At 43.0% G+C, this 26,069-nt stretch overlaps 1 protein-coding gene across 1 annotated transcript; it reads left to right on the top strand.

The window, feature by feature from the left end:
- Positions 1 to 25,635, top strand: LOC132834839 (cytosolic 5'-nucleotidase 1A-like). Its single transcript, XM_060853918.1, has 6 exons — positions 1 to 252; positions 345 to 512; positions 7,553 to 7,682; positions 11,699 to 11,821; positions 20,050 to 20,234; positions 22,206 to 25,635. The coding sequence occupies exons 1-6, from the start codon at positions 121 to 123 to the stop codon at positions 22,569 to 22,571; spliced, it is 1,104 nt and encodes a 367-aa protein (XP_060709901.1). The 5' UTR covers positions 1 to 120; the 3' UTR covers positions 22,572 to 25,635.
- The last annotated feature ends 434 nt before the right edge of the window (positions 25,636 to 26,069 follow it).

Here is a 26,069-nt window from a genome sequence, read left to right as displayed (position 1 = left end):
TGGGGGCAGGAACGCCCAGCAGCAACATTGACACTTCCTTGTTGCATTTTCAGAAGCTGGGTCTGTTTCCCCGGGCAGCGAGAGAATCCCAGTGCCTGAGTTCTTAAATCTGTTTGAACCATGAGTGAGGAGACACTCAGAGCGGAGGGTGAAACCTCAGGCACAGTCACTCAAAACCAGGAGCAGTTGACCGACTGGAAAGCTGCACAGAAGGAATTTGAAAAAATAGCTTCCACGAAGAAACTGCGGACTGTAAGTGTCTATGTGTAAAAAGCGGTTTGTATTTATTATCCTATGCAACTTTTCCCAACGCTTGATAAACTGGTGTGCTTTTCCTTGGCTAGCCCAAGTCTCAGGATGCTATCACGATCGCCGTGTCTTCTCGCTGCCTCTTTAACATGGTGGAGGAAAGGAAAATATATCAAAAGCAAGGCCTGGAAAGTTACGTGAAATACCAGCAGGAGCACGAAGAGGAGCCTCTGAAAAGGGGACCCGCATTCCCATTGGTGAAGGTAGTAAATAATTGTGGTTTCCCACATCCAGCCTTTTTAGAAATGTGCATTAACGGGAATCAATATTGTCAGGTTTCCATCATTGTAATATTGAACGTTGATTTAACATTCCAACTCTGACAGGGGGGCTCCTCAATCTACAGTTTTCGTTATCGAGCGGTTGCAACAAATTATAATGCCAGTCCCAACCACAGTCTAACTTCATAAAATGAAAGCTGTTGCTGCAATGACACAGGGACACCCCCACCCTGCTGATAGATCACACACACACACACACACACACAGGGACACCCCCACCCTGCTGATAGATCACACAAACACACACACGCACAGGGACACCCCCACCCTGCTGATAGATCACACACACACATGCACAGGGATACCCCCACCCTGCTGATAGATCACACACACACACACACACACACATGCACAGGGACACCCCCACCCTGCTGATAGATCTCTCTCTCTCACACACACACACACACACACACAGACACCCCCACCCTGCTGATAGATCTCTCTCTCACACACACACACAGGGACACCCCCACCCTGCTGATAGATCTCACACACAGGGACACCCCCACCCTGCTGATAGATCACACACGCACACACACACACGGACGCCCCCACCTTGCTGATAGATCACACACACACACACACACACACACACACATACAGGGACACCCCCACCCTGCTGATAGATCATACACACACACACACACACACACACACACACACACACACACACACAGGGACACCCCCACCCTGCTGATAGATCATACATACACACACACACACAGGGACACCCCCACCCTGCTGATAGATCATACATACACACACACATACAGGGACACCCCCACCCTGCTGATAGATCTCACACACACACACACACACACACACACACAGGGACACCCCACCCTGCTGATAGATCATACACACACACACAACATGGACACCCCACCCTGCTGATAGATCATACATACACACACACACACATACAGGGACACCCCCACCCTGCTGATAGATCACACACACACACACACACACACACACACACACACACACAGGGACACCCCACCCTGCTGATAGATCATACACACACACACAACATGGACACCCCACCCTGCTGATAGATCATACACACACACACACACACACACACACACACAGGGACACCCCCACCCTGCTGATAGATCACACACAGGGACAACCCCACCCTGCTGATAGATTTCTCTCTCTCTCTCTCTCTCTCTTTCTCGCGCACTGTCACTCACTCATAGACACACACAGGGACACCCCCACCCTGCTGATAGATTTCTCTCTCTCTCTCTCTCTTTCTCGCGCACTCTCACTCACTCTCAGACACACACAGACACCCCCACCCTGCTGATGGAGTACACAGGAGGCTGAAAGAAGTGTTAAGTCCTAACAAAGGAAAGTTACAGCCCAGGACCAGGACCTTCAGCCCTCCAAGCCTGAGCTGATCCAAATCCACTATCTCAACCTGTCGCCCAATTCCTAAGCATCTGTATTCCTCAGCTCCCCACCTAGTCATGCATCCGTCCAGACTCATGTTAAATGAAAAGGGTTATACCTGAAATGTTGATTCTCCACCTCCCGATGCTGCCTGGTGTGCTGTGTTCTTCCAGCCTCCAGCTTGTCTACAAATCAAAGGTGATGAGATGATCTCTCTCAAGAAGGTAGAGATTGAGTGGACCTCAGATGTACTAAAGAGACTGCTGTGTGTTGTGAGCTGCTGGCTACTATTTCATTACTGTCCACTTAGGCCTGTTTTTGGGAAATAAATATTGTGCTAGATTTGATTTTGCGAGGCTCCATAAGGTATAAGGCATTTTCAGTTCCAGGGATGGTTTACATAAATGGGTAGTGTAACTCTGTGGTTAACTATGGCAACTTGTGAGGGAAAATTGAAGTTATTTTGAACACTGAATTCCTTTCATAGGATTCAACCAGAAAAATCAAAGCAATGTAGCTAACACATGCTGCAATTTTCACAAAATGTCAACCCAGAAAAAATATTTGAAAATCTATTTCAGGAATACAATGAATGTTTCAGTCAGTACATTTCTGAAGTTCTGTTTTCTAAAATGCTTTCAGATATTTGCCAAGAAGTAAATAATTTGAGCAGTTTCCAGGTGATACTTTTCCTCCTGAGGTAATCCCATCTTTGTATGTACAGGAGTAAACTTATCCTAAAACTCTCTCTTGTAAGTAAATCCCATCTTTAAACAAAAAGACCAAGCTGCACATGGTAATCTAGATGTGGTTTCCAACACTCGACAAATGGATTGTAAGATTTTCCTATTTTTATACTTCATCTCTCTTGCCTGAAAATCAACATTCCATTTGCCTTTGTAGTATTTATTGTACCTGTGTGCAAACTCTGTGTTTTATGTGGAAACCATCATAATCCCTCTGCATCACTGCATACTGCAGTTAACCACATTTAAGACCTTTTTTTTGCTGCCTACTCATTTAAATAACTTCACAATTATACTCCATCTGTCAATTTTATTTTTGCATTCATTTAACCTGTCTTTATTTGTTGTGTTCTCACAATTAACTTTCCTGCTTACTTGGTGTCCATAGACCTTAAGAGGAGTAGGCTGTTCAATCCCTGCTCCACCACTTGATAATATCATAGCTGATCCAACATTCCTCATCTCCCTTGATTCCCTGACTGATCAATAATCTAACTCAACCTCAAATATACACAAGGACTCTGCCTGTACAGCTCTCTGCAGCAAGGGATTCCAAAGGCTCTTAACCCACTGAGAGAAGGAATTTCTCATCTCATTTTTAAATTGGTGCCCCTTTATTCTGGGACTATTCCCTCTGATCTTTGACTCTCCACTGAGGGAAAACATCCTCTCAGCATTGACTCTGTCGAGCTCCTTCAGAGTCCGAGATGTTTCAATGAGATCACCTCTCATTCTTCTAAACTCCAGTGAGTGGAGTCCCAACCTGTTTGGCCTTCGTTCACAACACAATCCCTCCATACTAGGATCATCCGAGTGAGCCTTCTGTGGACTGACTCCAATTAACAATATCTTCCCTTAAATAAGGGGACCAAAACTGTTCAAGATGCCATCTCCCGAGCACTTTGTAAAATTGCAGTCAGACCTCCTGACTCTTTTATTCTAATTCTCTTGAAATAAGGGCCAACATTCCATTAGCCTTCTGTCATTTAGTTTGGCGCACTGACCTCTACACCACTGAAGCCAGATGCCAACTCAAAGACACCTCCTCCTACCGCCCCCTTGACATGACCCTACCCCCCATCACCAAACCATCATATCCCAGACCATACAGAATCTCGTCACCTCAGGAGATCTCCCACCCACAGTTTCCAACCTCATAGTCCGGGAACTCCGCACTGCCCGGTCCTTCCCAAGACTCACAAACCTGACCACCCAGACCTGATGAAGGGCTTATGCTCGAAACGTCGAATTCTCTATTCCTGAGATGCTGCCTGGCCTGCTGTGCTTTGACCAGCAACACATTTGCAGCTGTGATCTCCAGCATCTGCAGACCTCATTTTTTACACCCAGACCGACTCATTGTCTCAGCCTGCTCCTGCCCCACTGAAATCATCTCCATCTACCTTGATACTATCCTATTCCCCCTCGTCCAGGAACTCCCCACATACGTTCGAGACACCACCCATGCCCTCCACCTCCTCCAAGACTTCCATTTCCCCGGCCCCCAATGCCTCATCTTCACCATGGATATCCAATCCCTCTACACCTCCATCCGCCATGACCAGGGCCTCCAAGCCCTTCGTTTCTTCCTCTCCAGACGTCCCCAACAGTACCCTTCCACCGACACTCTCATTCGTTTGACTGAACTGGTCCTCACCCTTAACAATTTCTCCTTTGAATCCTCCCACTTCCTCCAGACCAAAGGGGTAGCCATGGGCACACGTATGGGCCCCAGCTATGCCTGTCTCTTTGTTGGCTATGTAGAACAGTTAATCTTCCGTAATTACACCGGCACCACTCCCGACCTATTCCTCCGCTACATTGATGACTGCATTGGCGCCACATCGTGCTCCCACGAGGAGGTTGAGCAATTCATCAACTTCACCAACACATTCCACCCCAACCTTAAATTTACCTGGACCATCTCTGACACCTCCCTCCCCTTCCTGGACCTCTCCATCTCCATTAATGACGACCGACTCGACACCGACATATTTTACCAACCCACCAATTCCCACAGCTACATGGATTACACTTCTTCCCACCCTACCTCCTGCAAAGATGCCATCCTGTATTCCTAATTCCTCCGCCTTCGCCGTATCTGCTCCCAGGAGGACCAGTTCCACCACAGAACACACCAGATGGCCTCCTTCTTTAGAGACTGCAATTTCCCTTCCCACGTGGTTAAAGATGCCCTCCAATGCATCTCGTCCACATCCCACACCTCCACCCTCAGACCCCACCCCTCCAACGTAACAAGGACAGAACCCCCCTGATGCTCACCTTCCACCCTACCAACCTTCGCATAAACCAAATCATCCGCCGACATTTCCGCCACCTCCAAATGGGCCCCACCACCAGCGATATATTTCCCTCCCCACTCCTTTCCGCCTTCTGCAAAGACCATTCCCTCTTCCTGATTATCTGGTCAGGTCCATGCCCCCCAACAGCCCACCTCCCGTCCTGGCACCTTCCCTGCCACCGCAGGAATTGCAAAACCTACGCCCACACCTCCTCCCTCACCTCTATCCAAGGCCCCAAAGGGCCACCTCCTTCCACATCCATCAAAGTTTTACCTGCCCGTCCACCAATATCATTTATTGTATCCGTTGCTCCCAATGCGGTCTCCTCTACATTGGGGAGACTGGGCGCCTCCTAGCAGAGCGCTTTAGGGAACATCTTTGGGACACCCGCACCAATCAACCACACCGCCCTGTGGCCCAACATTTCAACTCCCCCTCTCATTCTGCCGAGGACATGGAGGTCCTGGGCCTCCTTCACCGCCGCTCCCTCACCACCTGATGCCTGGAGGAAGAACGCCTCATTTTCCGCCTCGGAACACTTCAACCCCAGGGCATCAACGTGGAATTCACCAGTTTCCTCATTTCCCCTTTCCCCCACCTCACCCAGTTCCAAACTTCCAGCTCAGCACTGTCCCCATGACTTGTCCTACCGGCCTATCTTCCTTTCCACCTATCCACTCCACTCTCCTCTCTGACCTATCACCTTCATCCTCACCCCCATTCACCCATTGTACTCTTTGCTACCTTCCCCCATCCTCCTCCCTGACCTTTCATCTTTTGTACTCTGTGCTACTTTCTCCCCACCCCCACCCCCCTCTCTCATTTATCTCTCCACCCTGCAGGCTCTTTGCCTCTATTCCTGATGAAGGGCTTTTGCCCAAACCGTTAATTTTCCTACTCCTCGGATGCTGCCTGAACTACCGTGCTTTTCCAACATCACTTTAATCTAGAATCTCTTCCTGTCATTTAGTTTGGCTATAGTATGTCAGATCACATAATCCAAGTCAATAATATAATTTTAAATAATTGAGGCTCAGCACTGATCTCTGTGTCAGTCCATGTGTTTCACCTTGTCACCCTGAAAATGATACGTTTATCCTGACTCTGTTTTATTTGTTGGATAATCTTCTATTTATGCTAATGCATTATCTCAACACCATGAGTATTTCTGTAGCAACTCCTTGAATGTGTTTTAGAATTTCAAATACACTGTTTTCAATCGTTCTCCTTTATCCAACATGTCTGTTACATCCTGAAAAATACTTTTTAAAAAATGTCAAACACAATTTTCTTTTCATAAAATAATTTGACTCTCTGAAGTTTTTCAACTTCTGCTAATTGCTCATACTATTAATGGCTTCTACCATTATCACCGTGACAGATCCCCGGTTTACTGGCCTACGGTTTCCTGCTTTATTCTCTTCCTCTTTTCTGAAAGAGGTGCTACATTTGCAGTTTTTGAATTTGTCCAGGATCTAGGGAATTTTGGAAGATTATAACCAATGGCTCTACACATTTATTTTACGACATATATGGTAGCCTTTAAAATCCAGTTCATTCATCTTTTACTGCGTTTCAGTGATAATAACCACTGGAATTTCAGCCCTTTTACATCCTGCCCACAATTTTCTCCTTTTACTAGGATGCTTTTAAAACAACTGCTATCCTGATGACCATTATAAAGTGTAGGATATGACATCATTTAAAAGAGAATGGATAAATATTTGAAAAGTTAGGACACTTACTAAGCGAGCAGCTACAAAGACACAGTGGTCCAAATGGCCACTGTCTGTGCTGGAATATCAGTTTTCATGAAGGCCATGAAACTTAAAACAGCTTTCACTAAGTTGGATCATTACTTTCTGATGTATTCATTTCTGTGGGATGTGGGTGTTACTGGCTGGCCAGGTATTGTCAGTCCCTAGTTGCCCTTGAGAAGGTGGGGGTAGCTGGCTTCTTGAACCGCTGCAGTCCCTATGTTGTAGGTAGACTCACAATGCCATTAGGAAGGGAATTCCAAGATTTTGACCCAGTGATGGTGAAGGGTCAAGTCAGGATAGTGAGTGACTTGGAGGGGAACTTGAAGGTGGTGGTGTTCCCGTGTGTCTGCTGCCCGTGTCCTTCTAGATGGAAGTCGTCTTGGGTTTGGAAGATGCTGTTTGAGAATCTTTGGTGAATTTCTACAATGCATCTTGTAGCTGCTACTGAGTGTCAGTGGTGGAGGGAGTGGATGCTTGTGGATGTGGTGCCAATCAAGTGGGCTGCTTTGTCAAACTTCTTGCATGTTGTTGGAGCTGCACCCATCCAGGCAAGTAGGGATTACTCCATCACACACCTGAGAGGTACTTTGTACATCGTGGGCAGGCTTTGGGGAGTCAGTAGGTGAGTTACTAACTGCAGTATTCCCAGCCTCTGTCCTGCTCTTGTTGCCACTGTTTACGTGGTGAGTCCAGTTGAGTTTCTGTAGAACAACGAACTGTTTTCTAGAATATAATACATTTCTTTCTTCCAGGCACTGGAAACGGTTAACTTACGACTACGTGAACTTTACCCTGAAAGTGATGAAATATTTGATATTGTTCTGATGACAAACAACCATGCACAAGTAGGAGTGAGACTGATAAACAGCATCAATCACTACGGTAAGTTCATAGAAACTTCTGTGTATGTTTACTTACTTTGCACATTGAATTTTATTTTGAATTTACACTCTGGTTCTGCTGCTTTCTCTCAGACGCACTACAGGTTCATATCCCTAAAGTTACGCTTCCTTAGTTTATATCTGTTTACAGTAATTTGTTATTGCCATGGTCAGCTCACTTTACTTCTGCAGTGATGTACCTAATTTTGTTAGTATATTTTTGTGATAAAATAATTAGTGCTCACTGCGCCATACACCCATAAAACAAATTCCTTAGAAAGTACTCCAGGACAGATGATTTTAAAATTAAAAGTAGCAATTTTCTAGGTTGGGTCATTAGGTATTTACTCTGTATGTAATTATGCAATTTAAAAAAAGAAATCCATGTTCAACCACTCAAAAAGCCAGATGTTTGAACAGGAATCTAAAACATACTCGTGGGTTCGGCAGTTTAAATTAAAGAAGATATAAAGGTTCAGTAATTGAGAAAGTCACAGCAGTATGATACTTTAACAATGTTTAAAACCGCAGATATAATTTTTGTCCATAAGGATTCAGATATGCTGATTTGAATGGAATGCATTCAATTACTAAGTATCATATGGCACTGATGCAACCCAAAGCCATTTGGTGCACTTGTAAAATCCATCAAAAGCATAACATGTATTGGATGTGTTTACAGTGTTGTATTAGTGTTAATTTTACTGAAACACTTCAAAGGAAATTAACTAAACATTTTACTGGTACTTCATGTTAAGCTGCTTTTGGTTTTTTCAGAACAGAGTGGGCACGGTTGGTTTGTGCGTGTTGACCAAAGTCTCATAAAAAGCATTGGCCCATCTCTACACCCAGACTGGGAATATAAGTAAAATAAAACCTCCAGGTGATGAGTATCTATTGTTGCAAAGTTTAAAAACAGATTACAAATCTAGCTCATGAGATTACGCAGCCAAAGAGGAATATATCAGAAAGCTGGTTGATATGTAAATAATAGGGCTATATCTAAGGAAGAGTTTGGCTGTTAAAATAAGGATTACCACTTTCTAAATCAATGTGTTGCAAAATATTTTAGTCACTTTCTGTATTTTGCCTCCTTTTCATGCCTTTTTCCCCCAATTTTTTTATTTTGGTACATCCTTTATCGAACAATGCAACAATAAAAATATTGTCAGAAAGTTTTTTTTGCTCAAACTGCAAAATAATTTTCATCAGTAATGTTGTAGATTACGTGCCAGAAACATAGCTGTAGACAGAACAAACTCAGCATCGTTAACATAAGAACAGAAGTCTGATCTGATAGTGATGATACCGAAAAAGGCTGCTTGATATGATATCTCCTTGTTTAATTAATTCATGGATATAAGCAAAACAGACTAGGTTAACATGTAAAAAATGAGGTCTGCAGATGCTGGAGATCACAGCTGAAAATGTGTTGCTGGTTAAAGCACAGCAGGTTAGGCAGCATCCAAGGAATACGAAATTCGACGTTTTGGGCATTCCTGATGAAGGGCTTATGCCCGAAACGTCGAATTTCCTATTCCTTGGATGCTGCCTAACCTGCTGTGCTTTAACCAGCAACACATTTTCAGCTAGGTTAACATGTATTCTTGTCAGTTCTGTGCCCAATGTTCTGTATCCAACCCACACTTAAGCTAACTAGGTACATTTATAACACTACCAAAGAGATCAAGCAGCAATTGGTTACTCCTTCCAAACATACCAATGGCAGGCAGTAAAAGTGGGATAAATTTGTGGTCAGCCATGTCATGGAAACATTTGGGGTGGCACGTAGCTCAGTGGTTAACACTCCTGTCTCACAGCACCAGGAATGTGGGTTTGATTCCAGTCTTGGGCGACCGTGTAGAGTTTGCACATTCTCCCTGTGTCTGTGTGGGTTTCCTATTCAGAAGAATGAGTGGGGATCTTATAAAAACATAAAATTATGAAGGGATTGAATAGGATAGAAGTAGAAAGGATGTTTCCACTGGCAGATGAAGTGAAGACAAGAGGGCATAGCCTCAAGATTAGGGAGATCAGATATAAGGACTGAATTAAGAAGGAATGGGGCAGCACGGTGGCTCAGTGGTTAGCACTGCTGCCTCACAGCGCCAGGGACCCAGGTTCAATTTCAGCCTCAGGTGACTGTGTGGAGTTTGCACATTCTTCCCGTGTCTGCGTGGGTTTCCTCCGGGTGCTCTGGCTTCCTCCCACAGTCCAAAGATGTGCAGGTTAGGTGAATTGGCCGCGCTAAATTGCCCATAGTGTAACGTGCATTAGTAGGAGAATGGGTCTGGGTCGGTTACTCTTCGGAGGGACTTATTGGGCTGAAGGGCCTGTTTCCACACTGTAGGGAATCTAATCTAACTAAATCAGTGATGTGTAATAAGCAGTGTGAATGTTTTCACCCAGAGGGTTGTATATCTATGGAATTCCCTGCCCAGTGAAGTAGTTGATGCCACTTCAGTAAACGTTTCTAAAGCTAAGGTAGACAGCTTTTGAACAACAAAGGAAGTTAGGGTTACGGTGAGAGGGTGGGTAAGTGGATCTAAGTCCACAAAAAGATCAGCCATGATCTTATTGAATGCCAGAGCAAACTCAAAGGGTTGGATGGCCTACTCCTGCTACTAGTTTCTATGTTCCTCCGGGTGCTCTGGTTTCCTTCCACGGTCCAAAGATATTCAGGGTGGGTGGATTGGCTATGCTAAATTGCCTCTAATGTGCAAGGATGTGCAGATGAGATGGACTAGCCATGGAAAGTGTAGGGTTATAGCGCAAGAGTGGTGGGTGTGGGTGGGATGCTCTCCCAGCGGTCAGTGTGGATTGGATGGGACAAATGGCCTGTTTCCACACGGTCGTGATTCTACGAATCTCTGAAATGTATGGATATGCATTCACCATCTGGAGATCCAGATCGCAGCATACTAATAAAAACATGTGCTAGCACAGTAACTCTGACTGCTGACCATGGGGAGGGTGTGGTGGGGGAGGGAGTGGCAGGAAGAAGAATGTGGTTAGTCCAGTTAGCTGGTGTGAATCTATCCTGCTGTTGATTCGGATAGCTTGGCTATATGTTACTCAGAGCTGAAAATGTGTTGCTGGTTAAAGCGCAGCAGGTCAGGCAGCATCCAAGGAACAGGAAATTCAACATTTCGGGCACAAGCCCTATATGTTACTCAGCCCTTGAGAAGGTGTGGTGTTGTGATTCAGAGCTGCATTATGGAAGAGATTTGAAGAAGAATTTATAATCTGAACAGATTAGTATGTGACAGACCCCTCTCTTCTGTTAACCCTCTCCTACCTTAAAATCAGGATCAGAGATTCTCCCAATGATGTGTGTAACAAAGTACCTGACTGAGTTATCAGGTCACATTCTAGTTCCCACTGAGAAAAACAAGCAGCAAAACTGGAATGAAACAGAAGAGAAGCAAACACTTATTTCATAGGTACTCAGTTTCTGAAAATACAACATGGGAATTTTTGAAACAATGCAGTTCAGGTATTTTATCCCAGTAAACTGTGCAGGATCCTGACTCCCACTTTACAGGAGACTCAGTCCCTCAATTACAGACGAAACTGTTGAATAAGACGCGACAAATTTGTGTTTGCTGCACCCAAGTAATGCAATGCATGTCTGAATGATGGATAGCTTGCTGTATTAGCATTTTAACACAAGTCAATTCAAGTTAATTTGTCAAACTCAGGGTGTGTGCAAGTGTGGGCCAATGAGGTGGAATGACTCATTCATACACAATACACTCGTCTATATAATTATTGCAAAACCTTGACCTGCATTAAACAGAAATTTGGCCAGGTTTAAACAGAGAACAAAATACTCATTCACAGATTTTGCAGCTTGTCATTCATACAGGTATTAATTTAATATAACTGGTTTTGGAATAGCATGTGATTAAATACACCTGTAGAAGATAGTTTTACTGATGAATTGAAAAATAATTGCAACAACTATCTAAAACAGGCTGCACCTTAAAAATATTGCCTTTGTTTTTTTTCAAACAGATCTGTCAATTGAAAGGTTCTGTATGACTGGTGGGAAAAGCCCAGTTGGATATCTGAAAGCATACCTCACCAACTTGTATCTTTCGGCAGATTCTGAGAAAGTGGTAGAAGCAATTGAAGCAGGTACAGATTCAATAAACTGACGTAAACGTATGACAATCTTGTGTCCTATTAGAGGAGAGAGAATTGGTGTAACAGCAATGCTGAAACTGCATGGTTTTTTTGTGTTAATGGGTGGAGTTTTGAGCAACAGGGTTTCAGCAAGGAATTAGTTTCTCCACTTTAAAGAAAATACTGGTTGTTGCATTGTACACATTCTCTGCTCAAAGTATTTGACATTTTCTTGATATTCTGAAACATTTAAATATTGATCCTGAGTCAATCATTTTTGGAATAATCTGGAATCCAACTCTTTTTAATTTAGGTCTATTTTTACAGCTCATTGGGTGTTCTGTCCTTTCAAAACTAAAGGGTACTAATTTTATGGAATATTAGTTCTGTAATTGATATCTCTAACCTTTTTAGAAAAATCAGATGCGATTAGTAACCGGGATTATCTTTGAGTTTCCATCCCACTTACTAATATAAATTTGGTGGCGTGGGAGTGGGGCTAAGTCTTTTGGAAGTTGTTGCCCTGGCTTGTCAGTGCTGTTATGGAATTTTCTGACAGATGTGAGGTGGGTGGAGTACGCCTTCTAGACATGAATAAACAAAATGAGAAAGTGCAACTGGCAGGATAATGTCAGCTCACATTTTTCCTGTCACCGTACACTGTCATTGCATTAGACCATACAACGTAGCAGTAGATGGTAGACCATTCAGCTCATTGAGTCTACTCTGCCATTCAATGAGGTCATGGCTGATCTAATCATTCTCAACTCCACTTTCCTGCCTTTTCCCGATTAACCCTTGATTCCCTCACTAATTAAAAATCTGTCTCTATCAGCCTGGAATCAGCCAGTGATCCAGCCACGAGCTTCCACAGTAAAGAATTCCACAGATTCACAACCCTCTCTTCGGAGAGAAATTTCTCCTCTTGGTGGCACGGTGGCTCAGTGGGTAGCACTGCTGCCTCACAGCACCAGGGACTCGGGTTCAATTCCAGCCTCTCTGTGGAGTTTGCATATTCTCCCTGTGTCCGCGTGAGTTTCCTCCAGTTTGGTCCCACAATCCAAAGATGTGCAGTTAGGTGAATTGGCCATGCTAAATTGCCCATAGTATTAGATGCGAGGGAGTCTGGGTGGGTTACACTTTGGAGAGTCGGTGTGGACTGGTTGGGCTGAAGAGCCTGTTTCCACACTGTAGGGAATCTAATCTGATGTTCTGTCTGTTATAGACCAGACCAAATCCCCTCAAAATATATTAAGAAGATAGGCTAGACCTTAACTACTTCTTATTTTAAAGGTAAGTATAAGGTGTTGCATTACAGAAACAATTCAATTGGTCAACGACTGGACTTTACATAAAACACTACAGTTAAAATACAGACCATATAAGAATAAAAGAAAATAATTAGTTTAACTGTAACTCTATCGAAATGCTGAACAAATAATATATATATTAACTACCGTTAATTAACTGTTCCACTCAAGTAACTTCCCATAGTCACACCCTTGACAAAGACAAATTCAGTGAAGTACATTATCTCACAAGCAATTCTAGCAGTAAGAAGAGAATCCCAACTTTTGGCTGTAACAGAGAGAGAACTAAGAGCTTCCACATCCACCTTCAAGACCCAGCTACTGCTGAAAGCCGAAATTTTAAATCCTGGTTCTGTGGGAACTTGACTCCACCCATTCAGGCTGCTTCTATTGTTCCAACTTTTCAAAAAAAAACCAAGGCCTCACAAGCTGTTTACTTTATTGGCTTTAAGCAGACTGCTCAATCTTGCAAAGTACACCTCTTATACAAAAAGCAAATGTGAGCTCAGTTAATAACAAATCAGAAATAATAACCTTTTGGAGACCAAGAGGATTAAAGGATACTAAGACAGGGCAGTGGATAAAATTAAAATATAAATCTAGATCTAACTGAATGATAGAAGAGTCTTAGGAATGGAATGACCTGCTATCCCTGTGTACCTAACAAAGTCAGTTTCCATCAGTCTACAGTCCACTTGACTAACAGAATGTACTCTGGGGATTTCAATGTCCACCACCAAGAGTGACCTGGCGGCAGCAATTGAGCTGATTGGGTCCTCAAGGACATAGCTTCTAGACTTGGTCTGTGGCACATGGTGAGGAAACAAACCAGAAGGAAAAACATACTCAACATCATACTTCCCAATCTACCATCTGCAGATGCATCTGTCCATGACAGTATCAGTAAGAGTGAGCACCGCATAGTCCTTGTGCTGACAAAGTCCTGCCTTCACATTGAGAATTACCTCCATTGTGTTGTATGACACTATCACTGTGCTAAATGGGACAGACATCAAGCAGATCTGGCCACTAAAAACTGGGCATCCATGAGGCACTGTGGGCCATCAACAGCAGCAGAACTACATTCCAGCGCAATCCGTAACCTCGTGGCCCGGCATATTCAACCATTACCATCAAGCCAGGGGTTCAACCCTGGTTCAATGGAGAGTGTAGGAGGGCATGCCAGGAGCAGCACCAGGCATACCTGAAGATGAGATGTCAAACTGGTGAAGCCACCAAACAGGACAACTTGCCAAACAGTTTAGCAGCTATTGATAGAACTAAGCAATCCCAAAACTAACAGATCCAATCTAAGCTCTGTAGTCCTGCCACGTGAATGATGCTGGATAATTAAACAACTCACTGGAGGAGGAGGAGGAGGCTCCAGGTATCCAGCATCTGCAATCTTTGCTTTTACCTCGTTGATTTTAACCCTACTGCAAATCCTCTTGCAAGGATGCCTACTTGAAGAAGTTCTCTTCCTCTCTCAACAAGAATCTCAGGGAGTCCCTCTCCAACTGCAACTCCCAGGTCATTTCCTCTGCCCTGAAGCTCTTCAACCATGTCCTGAAACAAACTCGCTCCAAACTTCCAGCTCAGCACTGTCCTCATGACTTGTCTGGACTTGTCTGACCTGCCTATCTCCTTTTCCACGTATTCACTCCACCCTCTCCTCCCTGACCTATTACCTTCATCCCCTCCCCCATTCACCTATTGTACTTTATGCTACTTTCTCCCCACCCCCACCCTCCTCTAGCTTATCTCTCCACGCTTCAGGCTCTCTGCCTTTATTCCTGATGAAGGGCTTTTGTCCGAAACGTCGATTTCGCTGCACTTTGGATGCTGCCTGAACTGCTGTGTTCTTCCAGCACCACTAATCCAGAATCTGGTTTCCAGCATCTGCAGTCATTGTTTTTACCCAGCATTACAGATACCAATCCTCAGCCAACTCGATTCACTCCATGTGACATCAAGAAATGGCTGGAGATATTGGATGCTGCAAAGGCTATGGGCCCTGACAACATTCCAGCAAGAGCACTGAAGACTTGTGCTCCAGAACTTGCCACTCCCCTAGCCAAACTGTTCCAGTACAGTTACAACACTAGCATCCACTCAACAATGTGAAAAACTGCTCAGATATGTCCTGTACATGAGAAGCAGGCCAAATACAACCCAGCCAATAACCATCCCATCAATCTACTCTCAATAATCATGAAAGAGATGGAAGGTGTCATCAACAGCGCTATCAAGCAGCACCCGCTCAGCAATAACCTGCTCAGTGATGCCCAGTTTGGGTTCTGTCAGGCCACTCAGCTCCTGACCTCATTACAGCCTTGGTTCAAACATGGACAAAAGAGCTGGATTCCAGAGGGGAGGGGAGAATGACAGCCATTGATATCAAGGCTGCATTTGTCTGCGTGTAGCATCAAGGAGCCCTGCAAAACTGGAATCAATAGGTATGGGGGGAAAGCTATCTGTTGTTTGGAGTCGTAGCTGGCACCTAGGAAGGTGGTCATGGTTGTTGGAGGTCAGTCATCTCAGCTCCAGGACATCTCTACAGAAATTTCTCAGGGTAGTGTCCTAGGCTCATCTTCAGTTGCTTTATCAATGGTCTTTCCTCCACATAAGGTCAGAAGTGGGGATGTTCGCTGATGATTGCACAATGTTCAGCACCATTCACAGTTCCTCAGATACTGAAGCAGTCCATATTCAAATGCAACAAGATTTGGACAATATCCAGGCTTGAGCTAACAAGTGGCAAGTAACATTCACACCAGACAAATGCCAGGCTATGACCATCACAAATAAAGACAATCTAACTGCCTCCTGACATTCAATGACAATACCATAACTGAATCCCCCACTAAGAGAAAGTGAGTACTACAGATGCAGGAGGTCAAAGTCAAGAGTGATTAGATTAGATTAATTTAATTAGTTTAATTTGGTGATATGTTCAGCATAACATTGGGGGCCGAAGGGCCTGATCATGTGTTGTCATGTTCTATGTGATCAGTCTGCTCTGTATCCATTTTCAGCTACTGATCAAATGAGTCTTACTAGCTAACTATATCTCTCTTGGGCACAGTTCCTTATATTCCTTTGGCATTGGTCTATCTTCAGTGATTGATCACTTTGATTACTGACCAATATCACAAGATTGTAACATTTTCCATGGTCCAGTTTTAATGTTCCTCTCAGTCGGGGAGGTGCTCTTTTGTAAAGAGGTTTAACGTTCGGTTTGAATGAACCTTGATAACAGGTCAGTTTTACACACACACCCCTACCTAATGAGTAGTCCATCATCCAACCAGTTGACCGTTCAATACAGCAAGCATTCGCATAAAACAAAGAACTATGGATTCTGGACATCTGAAACAAAAACAGAATCCTGCTGGAGAAACTCAGCTGATCTGGGAGTATCTGCGGCAAGAACAACTGCAGGAACAGGCCTTCGACCCACCATGCCTGTGCAGACCGTGATACCCTTCTAAACTAATCCCATCTGCCTGCTCGTGATCTGTATCCCTTTATTCCCTGTTTGTTCATGTGTCTTTCTAAATGCCTCTTACAAGTTGCTATTGTATTTGTTTCTACCTGGCAACATGTTGCAGGCACCTACCATCCTCTGTGTAAAAAAAAACTTGCCTCCTTAAAACTTGTCCCCTCTCGCCTTAAACTTATGGCTCCCTAGTATTTGACATTCCAATCTGGGAAAGACTCTGACTATCCACCCTATCCATGTTCTCATAATTTTATATATACTCTATCAGGCCACCTCTTGGCCTCCAATGCTCTAGTTCAAACAAATCAACCTCTCCTTATACCTAATACATTCCAATCCAGGCAGGATCCTGGTAGATCTCATTTGCACCCTCTCCAAAGCCTCTACATCCTTCCTATAGTGTGGCAACCAGAACTGCACGCAACACTCCAAATGGAGCTGAGTTAAAGTCTTATATAGCTGTAACGTGACTTGCCAACTATTATACTCAATGCCCTAAACAGTGAAGGCAAGCACTTTATCTTGTACCACCTTGTCTCAATTGTGGTGCCACTTTCGGGGAGCTACAGATTTGTAGCCTAAGATTCCTCAGTATGTCAACGCTCCTAAGGTCCTGCCAGCAGAGTATCTCCAGAGATGTCTGTTTTTGGAGCACGTTTTGTATATCATTTCTGATTTCAATTAAACCAGCAAATTTAGGGTTACTACCTCCAAGAATTGCATTGCTTTAAATATTATACCACATTTAGCTGAGAAAATAGATGTAAGTAGTAGGCTACTGGAATATTTTAGTTTAAAATCACACAACAGCCTCACACAGGGCACCTCACACCTTCAATGCATTATCTGGGCTAACCTGGCACCTGTTGTTAAAGTTCACTTGAGAATGTAACTTTAAGATGATTCTGAGATTTACATATGAAAGAACTGAAACCAACATGCCCATTCTAACAGATGAGAGACTTAACAAACAATCCATGTCTTTTTGCAATATATAATTTCAGTTACATCAAACTGTAAACCTTTGTTATAAGTTCTGTCTCTTACGATCTTATAATCCACAACCACCTGATGAAGGAGCTGTGCTCCGAAAGCTAGTGCTTCCAAATAAAGATGTTGGATTATAACCTGGTATGGTGTGATTTTTAACTTTGTCCACCCCAGTCCAACACCAGCATCTCCGAATCAGGAGTATTTTAGGGTTAGCGTCTGTAGTAGCACACATTCCAATCACTGCTTTCCACCAGATGTAATCAGATTTAGAAATGGTAAATCTTCCACAAGTCATGAAAAAGTACTGCCCTTGCAGCAAAAGCAAGTCAGCAACTTACCCGATCACTTGCAGGCACTGTGAACAATACAAGTCAGATCAATAATCTCAGAGTAGATCTAGGTGTTCAATGGCCTAAATTTGTCTCTTCACACATAATGTACAAACCCTAGCTCCATTGGAGAAATCTCATTTCTGCATCAAAGCTTGTGAATTCAACTCCCACCTCATGACTTAAACATACTAAAAAACTGACACCCACTGCACTATCAGAGATGCCAAATAAGGTATTAACTTGAAACTGCACCTGTGTCCTCATGATTGTAAAGGATCCGGCAAAACTATTCTGAAGGAGAGGAACTATCCAAGTGTGCTGGGCAATCTTTATCCCTCAAACACCTGGGAAATCCTAGGAAGGATACGTTTCCCTTGTGACTGTCTGTAGTATTATCAATCATATATTTGAAAGTGAGGGATTGGATTGAAGTCAATTCCCTGTAACATTTGTTTATCCAATTCCAAGGCCACACAAGCTCATGGTATTGGGATACACTAATGTCAGCTGTAGCTCAGTCTCTTTAATTATAAACCAGAGGAATGCGAGTTCCAGCCCCAGACTGAGCACTAGCTCCAAAGTTGACACTCTGGCACAGTAACAAACTTTTCGAGCAGCTATGTTGCTAGTAAATAAACCTGACATTGAGAAAATGCGGTGTTGAAGCCAGAGTAGGTACCAAGTGGATCACTCTTGCTGCTTTGTCCGAATGACCTTCGTGTTCCCATACAACCAATCGGCAGCCCAGGGCATAATCCACAAGTACCAGCTGTATGCTGTCCTTGTCCACACCTATCGGCGTGTGGCATGACAGACCCCTTATAACTGTTGTGGCACCTCTTCGATACACTGGCAGTGCACTTTGGAAGCACAGGCTTGTGTTGCAGAGCTCACTGGTCAGTAGCTTTGCTGCAACAATTCTATATGTTCCAGGATGCACACCCAGCTGTCAGACTGGACAAGGCTGCCTCTCTGAGCTGCTCCATTGGTCTCTGTGTTGGATCACTTCCCCCACTCCTCAGACCACACAGGTTCTGATTCCCTGACTGGAGCAGATCTGCAGACATTGCATTGTATTTGTGTCAGAAGTTGCCTCTGACTAACTGTATTGGGAAGCCCTGTGGGAGAAGCATGAAAGCTGTGGGGTTAACATAAAGGGTTCTACAAAGGGGATATGGGATGTTCTGGGGTTCACCGACGCATTCAGGTGGACCACTGGTTGGAGAGCACTCAACTATCACCTTCCACAGTGCTGGAAACTGAGGGCCCGGCATGGGGAAGAAATTGGTTCCACGCATGCTCTGACTGGATGGGGTCATTGGCTCCATCTGCGAGGAATAGGGCTTATAAAGGGAAAGAACATTGCTCACAGACCCATGTGCTGAACACAACACAAGCCAGCGGGGTCGTGTAAATGGGGTGACCTTATAGAGGTTTATAAAATCACGCGGGGCACAGATAAGGTGAATAGCAAAGGTCTTTTCCCTGGGGTAGGAGAATTCAAAACTAGGGGACACACGTTTATGGTGAGAAGAGAGATTTAAAAGGAACATGAGGGGGGAGCCTTCTTACACAGAGAGTGGTTTACAAGTGGAATGAACTTCCAGAGGAAGTAATAGATGCAGCTACAGTTACAACATTTAAGAAAACATTTGGATAAGTATGTGAATAAAAAATCTTTGGAGGGATATGGGCCAAACACAAGTAGGTTTTTTAGTTTAGTTTGGAAAGGTGGTTGGCATGGACTGGTTGGATCGAAGGGTTTGATTCCATGCTGAATGACTCTATAACCAAATGCATTCTTCCTGCCTAGTTCACCTCCGACTCCCCAGTGATGTACAAAGTATCTTGAATTTGATAGTGTCAATGTATCAAATATTTTCAATATGACAGGTTTTGGATTCCAGTGAAAAGCTTTTGAAAAAGACCTTATAATATCATCATATAGCCCTAGTCTCCAAAACTGAAGAACACTAACAGTGCCAAGTGAATTGTATTGTTCAATATGGGACAATAGTTGTGATATGGAGCGTTTGTGACGTGCCTGTATTCAGCAGTGAGACTGTTATAGCATGTTGCCTTGTTTTGTTTCCCCAATTGCAGGAATTGCAGCAGCGACTATGTTTCAGAGCGACAAGGCCCTGCAGCTTTCAGATCACCAGCTGAGGGTGGCATTTGATGGAGATGCTGTTCTTTTCTCTGACGAATCGGAAAAGATTGTCAAGGCTCACGGATTAGATACATTTTTCGAACATGAGCTGAAGTTTGAAGACAAGCCTCTTGCCCAGGTTAAACTGACACTTTGACAATACTTAGCAGAGCAATGACATTACAGCTTCAAGAGGTGGATTTTGCCCTGGATTTTTTTTTGTAAAGAAAGATTGAGACAGAGATGCCAAAAAGTCTGCTTTCTTCATAAAATACAGGACAAAATGCACCTCCTAAAGCCATAAATCCCGACAGTGTAGAAGTAGGCCATTCAACACACGGAGTCCACACTGACCCTCCATACTAGCAACATATGTTGTCTGCTTAACCAGCCCATATGTCAAAACCCAGTCCATATAGTGACCAGCATATAGGAGTTTTCTGAAAAAGGGTCTCTCCACAGATGCTACCGACCTGCTGAGTTTCTCCAGCGATTTCTGTTTTTGTTTCAGATTTCCAGCATCTGTCACTCTTTGTTTTTGTTATGATTTTCTTATCAGGCAGCATTTCCTAAATAATTCTGTTCATGCTTTAAAAAAAACTGTCAGAAACCAGTTTAAGACTATCCGCTGGATTTGTGGTGTGATCCATTGACACAGGCTGGAAGTTATATACATTCACATGTGGGACCCTGTTCTTGTAGGCAAAAGGGATTTGTCCACACCTTTCATAGAGAACCTCCAGTATGGGAGTAGGTCATTTGGCCCATCAAGTCCACACCAATCCTCTGAAGAGCAGCCCACCCAAACCCAGCCCCCTACCCTATTCCCTGTAACTCTCCATTTCCATGGCTAATCCACCTAGCCTGCACATCTTTAAATTGTACATTTTACACTGTTGAACTTCCTGTATGCCTCAGAAATATTGATAATAAGTAAAGATCTTTGGGGAAATAAGAGACCTTTGAAATATGGATATTAAGATGAATCATACAAATTCTAATTACAGACTGTGAGACAAGTGAGGAAAGTCTTGAAACAGAAACTCTCATATGCCACAAAACCTGACGTACTTGGATTAGAGAAGGAATGGCAACAGAACCCATGTCTTCATGGCTTGGGCCCATTATTAGCTCCTACAATAAATTCCACCTGAGGCATCATCCAAGAGAACTTGCCAGTGCAGGGTATCGTATGAGCTTTATATTGCTCTATTAAAATGATCTAAGATCAGTCTTCATTTGAATTGTTTTAGGGGTGGGGATGCTAAATGGTAAGAGAGTGACGAAGAGATTTGAGACATCAGATCTTTGGACAGAACATCATTTTGCCCCAGTCACCGTCCCACCCCTTTCTCACCCCTCCCACTATCCTCGGTAAATATTAACATCCACTGCATAATCTCTCTCACTCCGTGGAGTGGGAAATTCAAGCTTAAAAAAAACATTTTCCAGAATAAGGGAAGAGACAGCTCAAATCCATAAAGGAAAATTCTCATCAAGATTAAACATCAGCTGGGAAAGAGAGACACTAACGTTATCACCATGAAATGTGAGGAACATTAAGAGAAAAGGAAACAATGTTTTGATTGTTTTGAATCAGATAAACTGCTTTTGCCCCACCCCATCAGGCGGAGTTTGTCACACAAATGAAGCATTAATCTATGTGATATCATTGGATTGCCTTTCTGTAGAGGGTAAAAGGCAATATCTTTCTCACATTGTACTCGGGGTATATTGCAGGAGTGTTGGAGAGTTTCTGTTTCATCCAAATTGGTTTTAACTTGAAAGTACACTGGGTGGTGGGAGCGGTAAAAAGAAGTACTTTTGAGGTAATAAATGGTCATTGATCTAGCAACGACCTTGGATGACAGAAGTGTAAAAAGTGTAAATACCGGAAGAAACATCAAAGCAGCGCTTCACACGAGGCTCCAACAGCACTGATGATGTTCCCTAGCCAGGGAACGAAACGTTTGCAGCAAAAACTTCCAGCTCGGCGAGCAGAACCACAACAGAAATTATCTTTAAGTAAAGGCTAAAGATATCAGTTCTGCAACCATTACCCCTCAATGGTTTCTGAAAGGTCTAATTTATTCATTTATTTTGCATGCAGGGTCCTCTCAAAGGATTTTTGGAAGTATTGGGGAAACTGCAGAAGAAGTTCCATGCAAAGGACTTGCGATTGAACTGCCCCATCAGGACCTACCTGGTCACAGCACGAAGTGCGGCAAGTTCTGGAGGAAGGGCTTTAAAGACTCTTCGCAGCTGGGGCCTGGAGGTTGATGAAGCACTCTTCCTTGCAGGGGCACCTAAAGGGCCACTCTTGGAAAAAATACGCCCTCACATTTTCTTTGATGACCAGATGTTCCATGTTAAAGGAGCACAAGCAATGGGAACGATTGCAGCACACGTTCCTTATGGTATTGGTCAGAAATACAACAAAAGCACCCCAATAACTGAACCTTCAAAGAAAAGTTAATCTTGAGCAGGATAAAATTACTGTGCGCATGTGTGTGTGTGTGTGTGTGTAAGTTCAGCCAATTTACACTTGTGCTGCATCATTCTACGCTACCTATATGTGCAAGGTGAGAAAAAAGTCAATCCTAGTCAAAATTTGGCTTTATTTAGTGGGGTCTATTCAACAAAGCACTTATACACATTTTGACCTCTTTTTCACATTTTCTAGTATTGCAACTCAATTTTTTATGCTGTCTAACTTAAGTGCAGGAGAGCTGCATGAAATAGTCAACTTAATGTTTTCATATCGTATTTAATTTGAGCACAGAAGCCTTGAAGCAGTTTTGTTCACATAAAAATGCACATTTTGCATGACTTTCCCTTTGAAACCGGAACCATTTTAAATTATTTGAGATAGCTTTTCTTTAAAAAAAACCAAGTAAAGTTTACAGAATGATCAGGTTATCACTCACGTTTTCCTATTCTGGCAGCATTTACAGAGAGAAATCAGAGGTAACATTTCAAGTTGAGTGACCCTTCCTCTGAGGAAGGGACACTGGACCCGAAAAGTTAACTCTCATTTTTTTCTGAAGGTGTTGCCAAATCTCCTGAGCTTTCCCAGCAATTTCTGTGTTTGTTTCTGATTTGCGGTACCTGTAGTGCTGTCGGTTTTTACCAAAGTTTTCCTGTCTTGTGATGAATTGTGCTGAGTACTTGACCTTGATTTTTTTTATAAGTGTAATTGATGATCAGTGTTTTCCCAAAGTGCTGGGCAAACCGGTTCTGCAACGTGTGTTTAGATCTCTCATTCTTGGCGTGAAGGGCTTATGCTCGAAACGTTGAATTCTCTATTCCTGAGATGCTGCCTGGCCTGCTGTGCTTTGACCAGCAATACATTTGCAGCAGTAAAGGGCTAAATGCCTGCTTTTAGTGTGGGTAAGGAATGAATCTTTCTTGATAGTAGCAATGTGGTGAATGGTGCACTTCTGGTTGGCAGTCTGCTCATGTTACCTACTGTTGAATCTCGTCTTCTCCCCACATTGAGGCCTTCAGTGACCGTGCAGCACTTGAGAAACAACTATCATGTGACTCAATCCCTCAATGTCCCAAATTCCTTCCTGCTTAATCGTTTTCTTCCTAAATGCTCCATTTGCCCTATTTTCATAGAGAAGAAATTGTTTCTATCTCGCTAAATAGTTCTTTGCGTTTATCAGATTCTGTTGGTCAAATGGAAGAAGCTTCGGTTTCTCCAATTCCTTCTCACAATGAATAACTCTGTTCCTTGAAACCATTACTCAGCACTACTGGTCTTAAACAAGTTTTGACACTACATTGCAGTTGATGTTAAGTTGGAGGGAAGGGTTTTATGCAGCATATGTGCTGGGAACACAAGAAAACAATGGGTATAAGTATGATTGAGGCCAATGATATACATTATATGTGAATTTGTTTTGAGGTCCCACATAACACCATATATTTTCATTATTTTCTCTTCAACAAGCGGCAACGATCCTAGAATTCTGAAAGACTGGGATTCATGCCTGTACCAATGTTCCCCTGTCCAATGCTGTGATCATTACAGTGTTGCTCTTTCCTCTTGTTGTACATCAGATCTGCCATCCATTTTATTACCTGCAGCTGCTTGTATGTTTACATTCATGGTTATCTCACAACATACGGTTTTAAATATTGCAATATGTCGGCAGAAGTCAAGCGCCCATGGTGCAGGACGCCATTACACATCAAGTAGCTCGGGGAGCTTGAAAAGATTGTCCAGAAATTAAACAGTGAATCTTGGAAAATAATCCCTGATTTCCTGATTTTTATTTTGGATTGTAAAATGAAAAGTGCAATTGATTCTAAAAGTGATAAAATTTGGAAGTGAATGTTTTGAATGAATGCTAGATGATGGATTTGTTGAAATATGTGTTTTTTAATCTTTTGCATTTGGAATGCCTGAGATTGTTCAGTGAATCAAATGTGTTGGACATTCCTCTGTGTTTTTGTACCAATGAAAATCACTATCCTTTCATGAACTGCTATACTAAGGGAAGCAATGGCCACATGAAATTCTCACTAGGCAATTAATCCCGAGACCCAGCTAATGATCAAGGGTCCCAGGTTTGAAACATGCCATGGGAGATGTTGGAATTTGAATTCAATAAAAATCTGTAATTAAGGGTCTAACGATGATCATGACATTCTCAATTGTTGGAGGAAAGCTCATCTGGTTCAGCAATGTGCTCTAGGAAGAAAAGTTCCCAACAAACAGAACTTTTCCTAAATAAGCAATCACACTTAACAAGCCACAAAGATGGCTACTCCGGGAAATGTAGATATCAAATGGAAGCAGTGCACCCTCCATTGTCCTGATTAGAGAGAGAATCCCTTGGAACAAAGTAAATTGTCACTTATATCTAACGACAATTGCCGGTTGATCAGTATGACTCATTCGCCTGGGAGTTATAGGTTAAAATCCTAAGATTAGCCATTCCCTCCCTCCTCCCTCCCCCTCAACATAGTTTGAGCCCCCTGCAGTCATTGCGGTATAAGATGGCAGCACACTAACTTGCCCAGGGCTATTAGGGATGGGCAATAAGTGCTGGTTTAGCATGCAACAGTGACATCCTATGAATGAACAAACAGAAAATAGATAAGGAGTTAATGTCAAATTTGAATACCTCAATTTCTTTTGGAATTAGAAGTGATAAATGAATTGTATAAAAATGTGTCCTTCATAGGATTAGCATCTGTAATTGTACAAGAGGGAGATTTCCATTCTGTTCTCCTAGCAACCAAGATTTGGAAAATATCTAATGATGCGACCTTTAACTCAAGCATGAAAGAAATAGAGTCATTAATGATCAACATCGTTTGTAGTTTTTGTTTGGATTATTTCAGTATTTTGTTGTAAAAATCACATCTTTCTGCCTTTCGAAAAAAAATTTGCTGCACAACATTTAACTCCATGCTTGGTTACAATAGTCTCCAAAATGATAATGACTTAAGTTTATCTTTTAGCATTATAGGTTCTTTATTTGTTTTGTTACCAGAAATTGTTTTTGGGCATTTTTATTGAAAAGCGTACTGTACTTGGTTCAATTTCAATAAAGCTGGCTTGTATAAAATCACAATCTATTTGGTACTTCACACTAAAAACATATTTAATGGATAAAAAGGAAAATTTTGAATGTCAGAGAGGTGGAATTGAAAATCCTCAAGTCCTTAGTAGATGTAGTAGAATTGTCCAATTACAAATAGAGGCCACACACGTGAAATTGACGAATACTGGTTTATTTCTCACTATATGGCGGCTCAGTGGTTAGCACTGCTGCCTCACAGCACCAGGGACCTGGGTTTGATTCCCGCCCGTCTGTATGGAGTTTGCACATTCTCCCCATGTCTGCATGGGTTTCCTCCGGGTGCTCTGGTTCCCTCTCACAATCCAAAGATGTGCAGGTCAGGTGAATTGGCCATGCTAAATTGCCTGTAGTGTTGGATGCATTAGTCAGGGGTAAAT

This window comes from Hemiscyllium ocellatum, chromosome 3 (genome assembly GCF_020745735.1).
Source record: "Hemiscyllium ocellatum isolate sHemOce1 chromosome 3, sHemOce1.pat.X.cur, whole genome shotgun sequence".
In the NCBI taxonomy this organism is placed as follows: domain Eukaryota; kingdom Metazoa; phylum Chordata; class Chondrichthyes; order Orectolobiformes; family Hemiscylliidae; genus Hemiscyllium; species Hemiscyllium ocellatum.
Note: the sequence above shows the minus strand (reverse complement) of the source record. Positions and strands in the feature narration are given on the sequence as shown.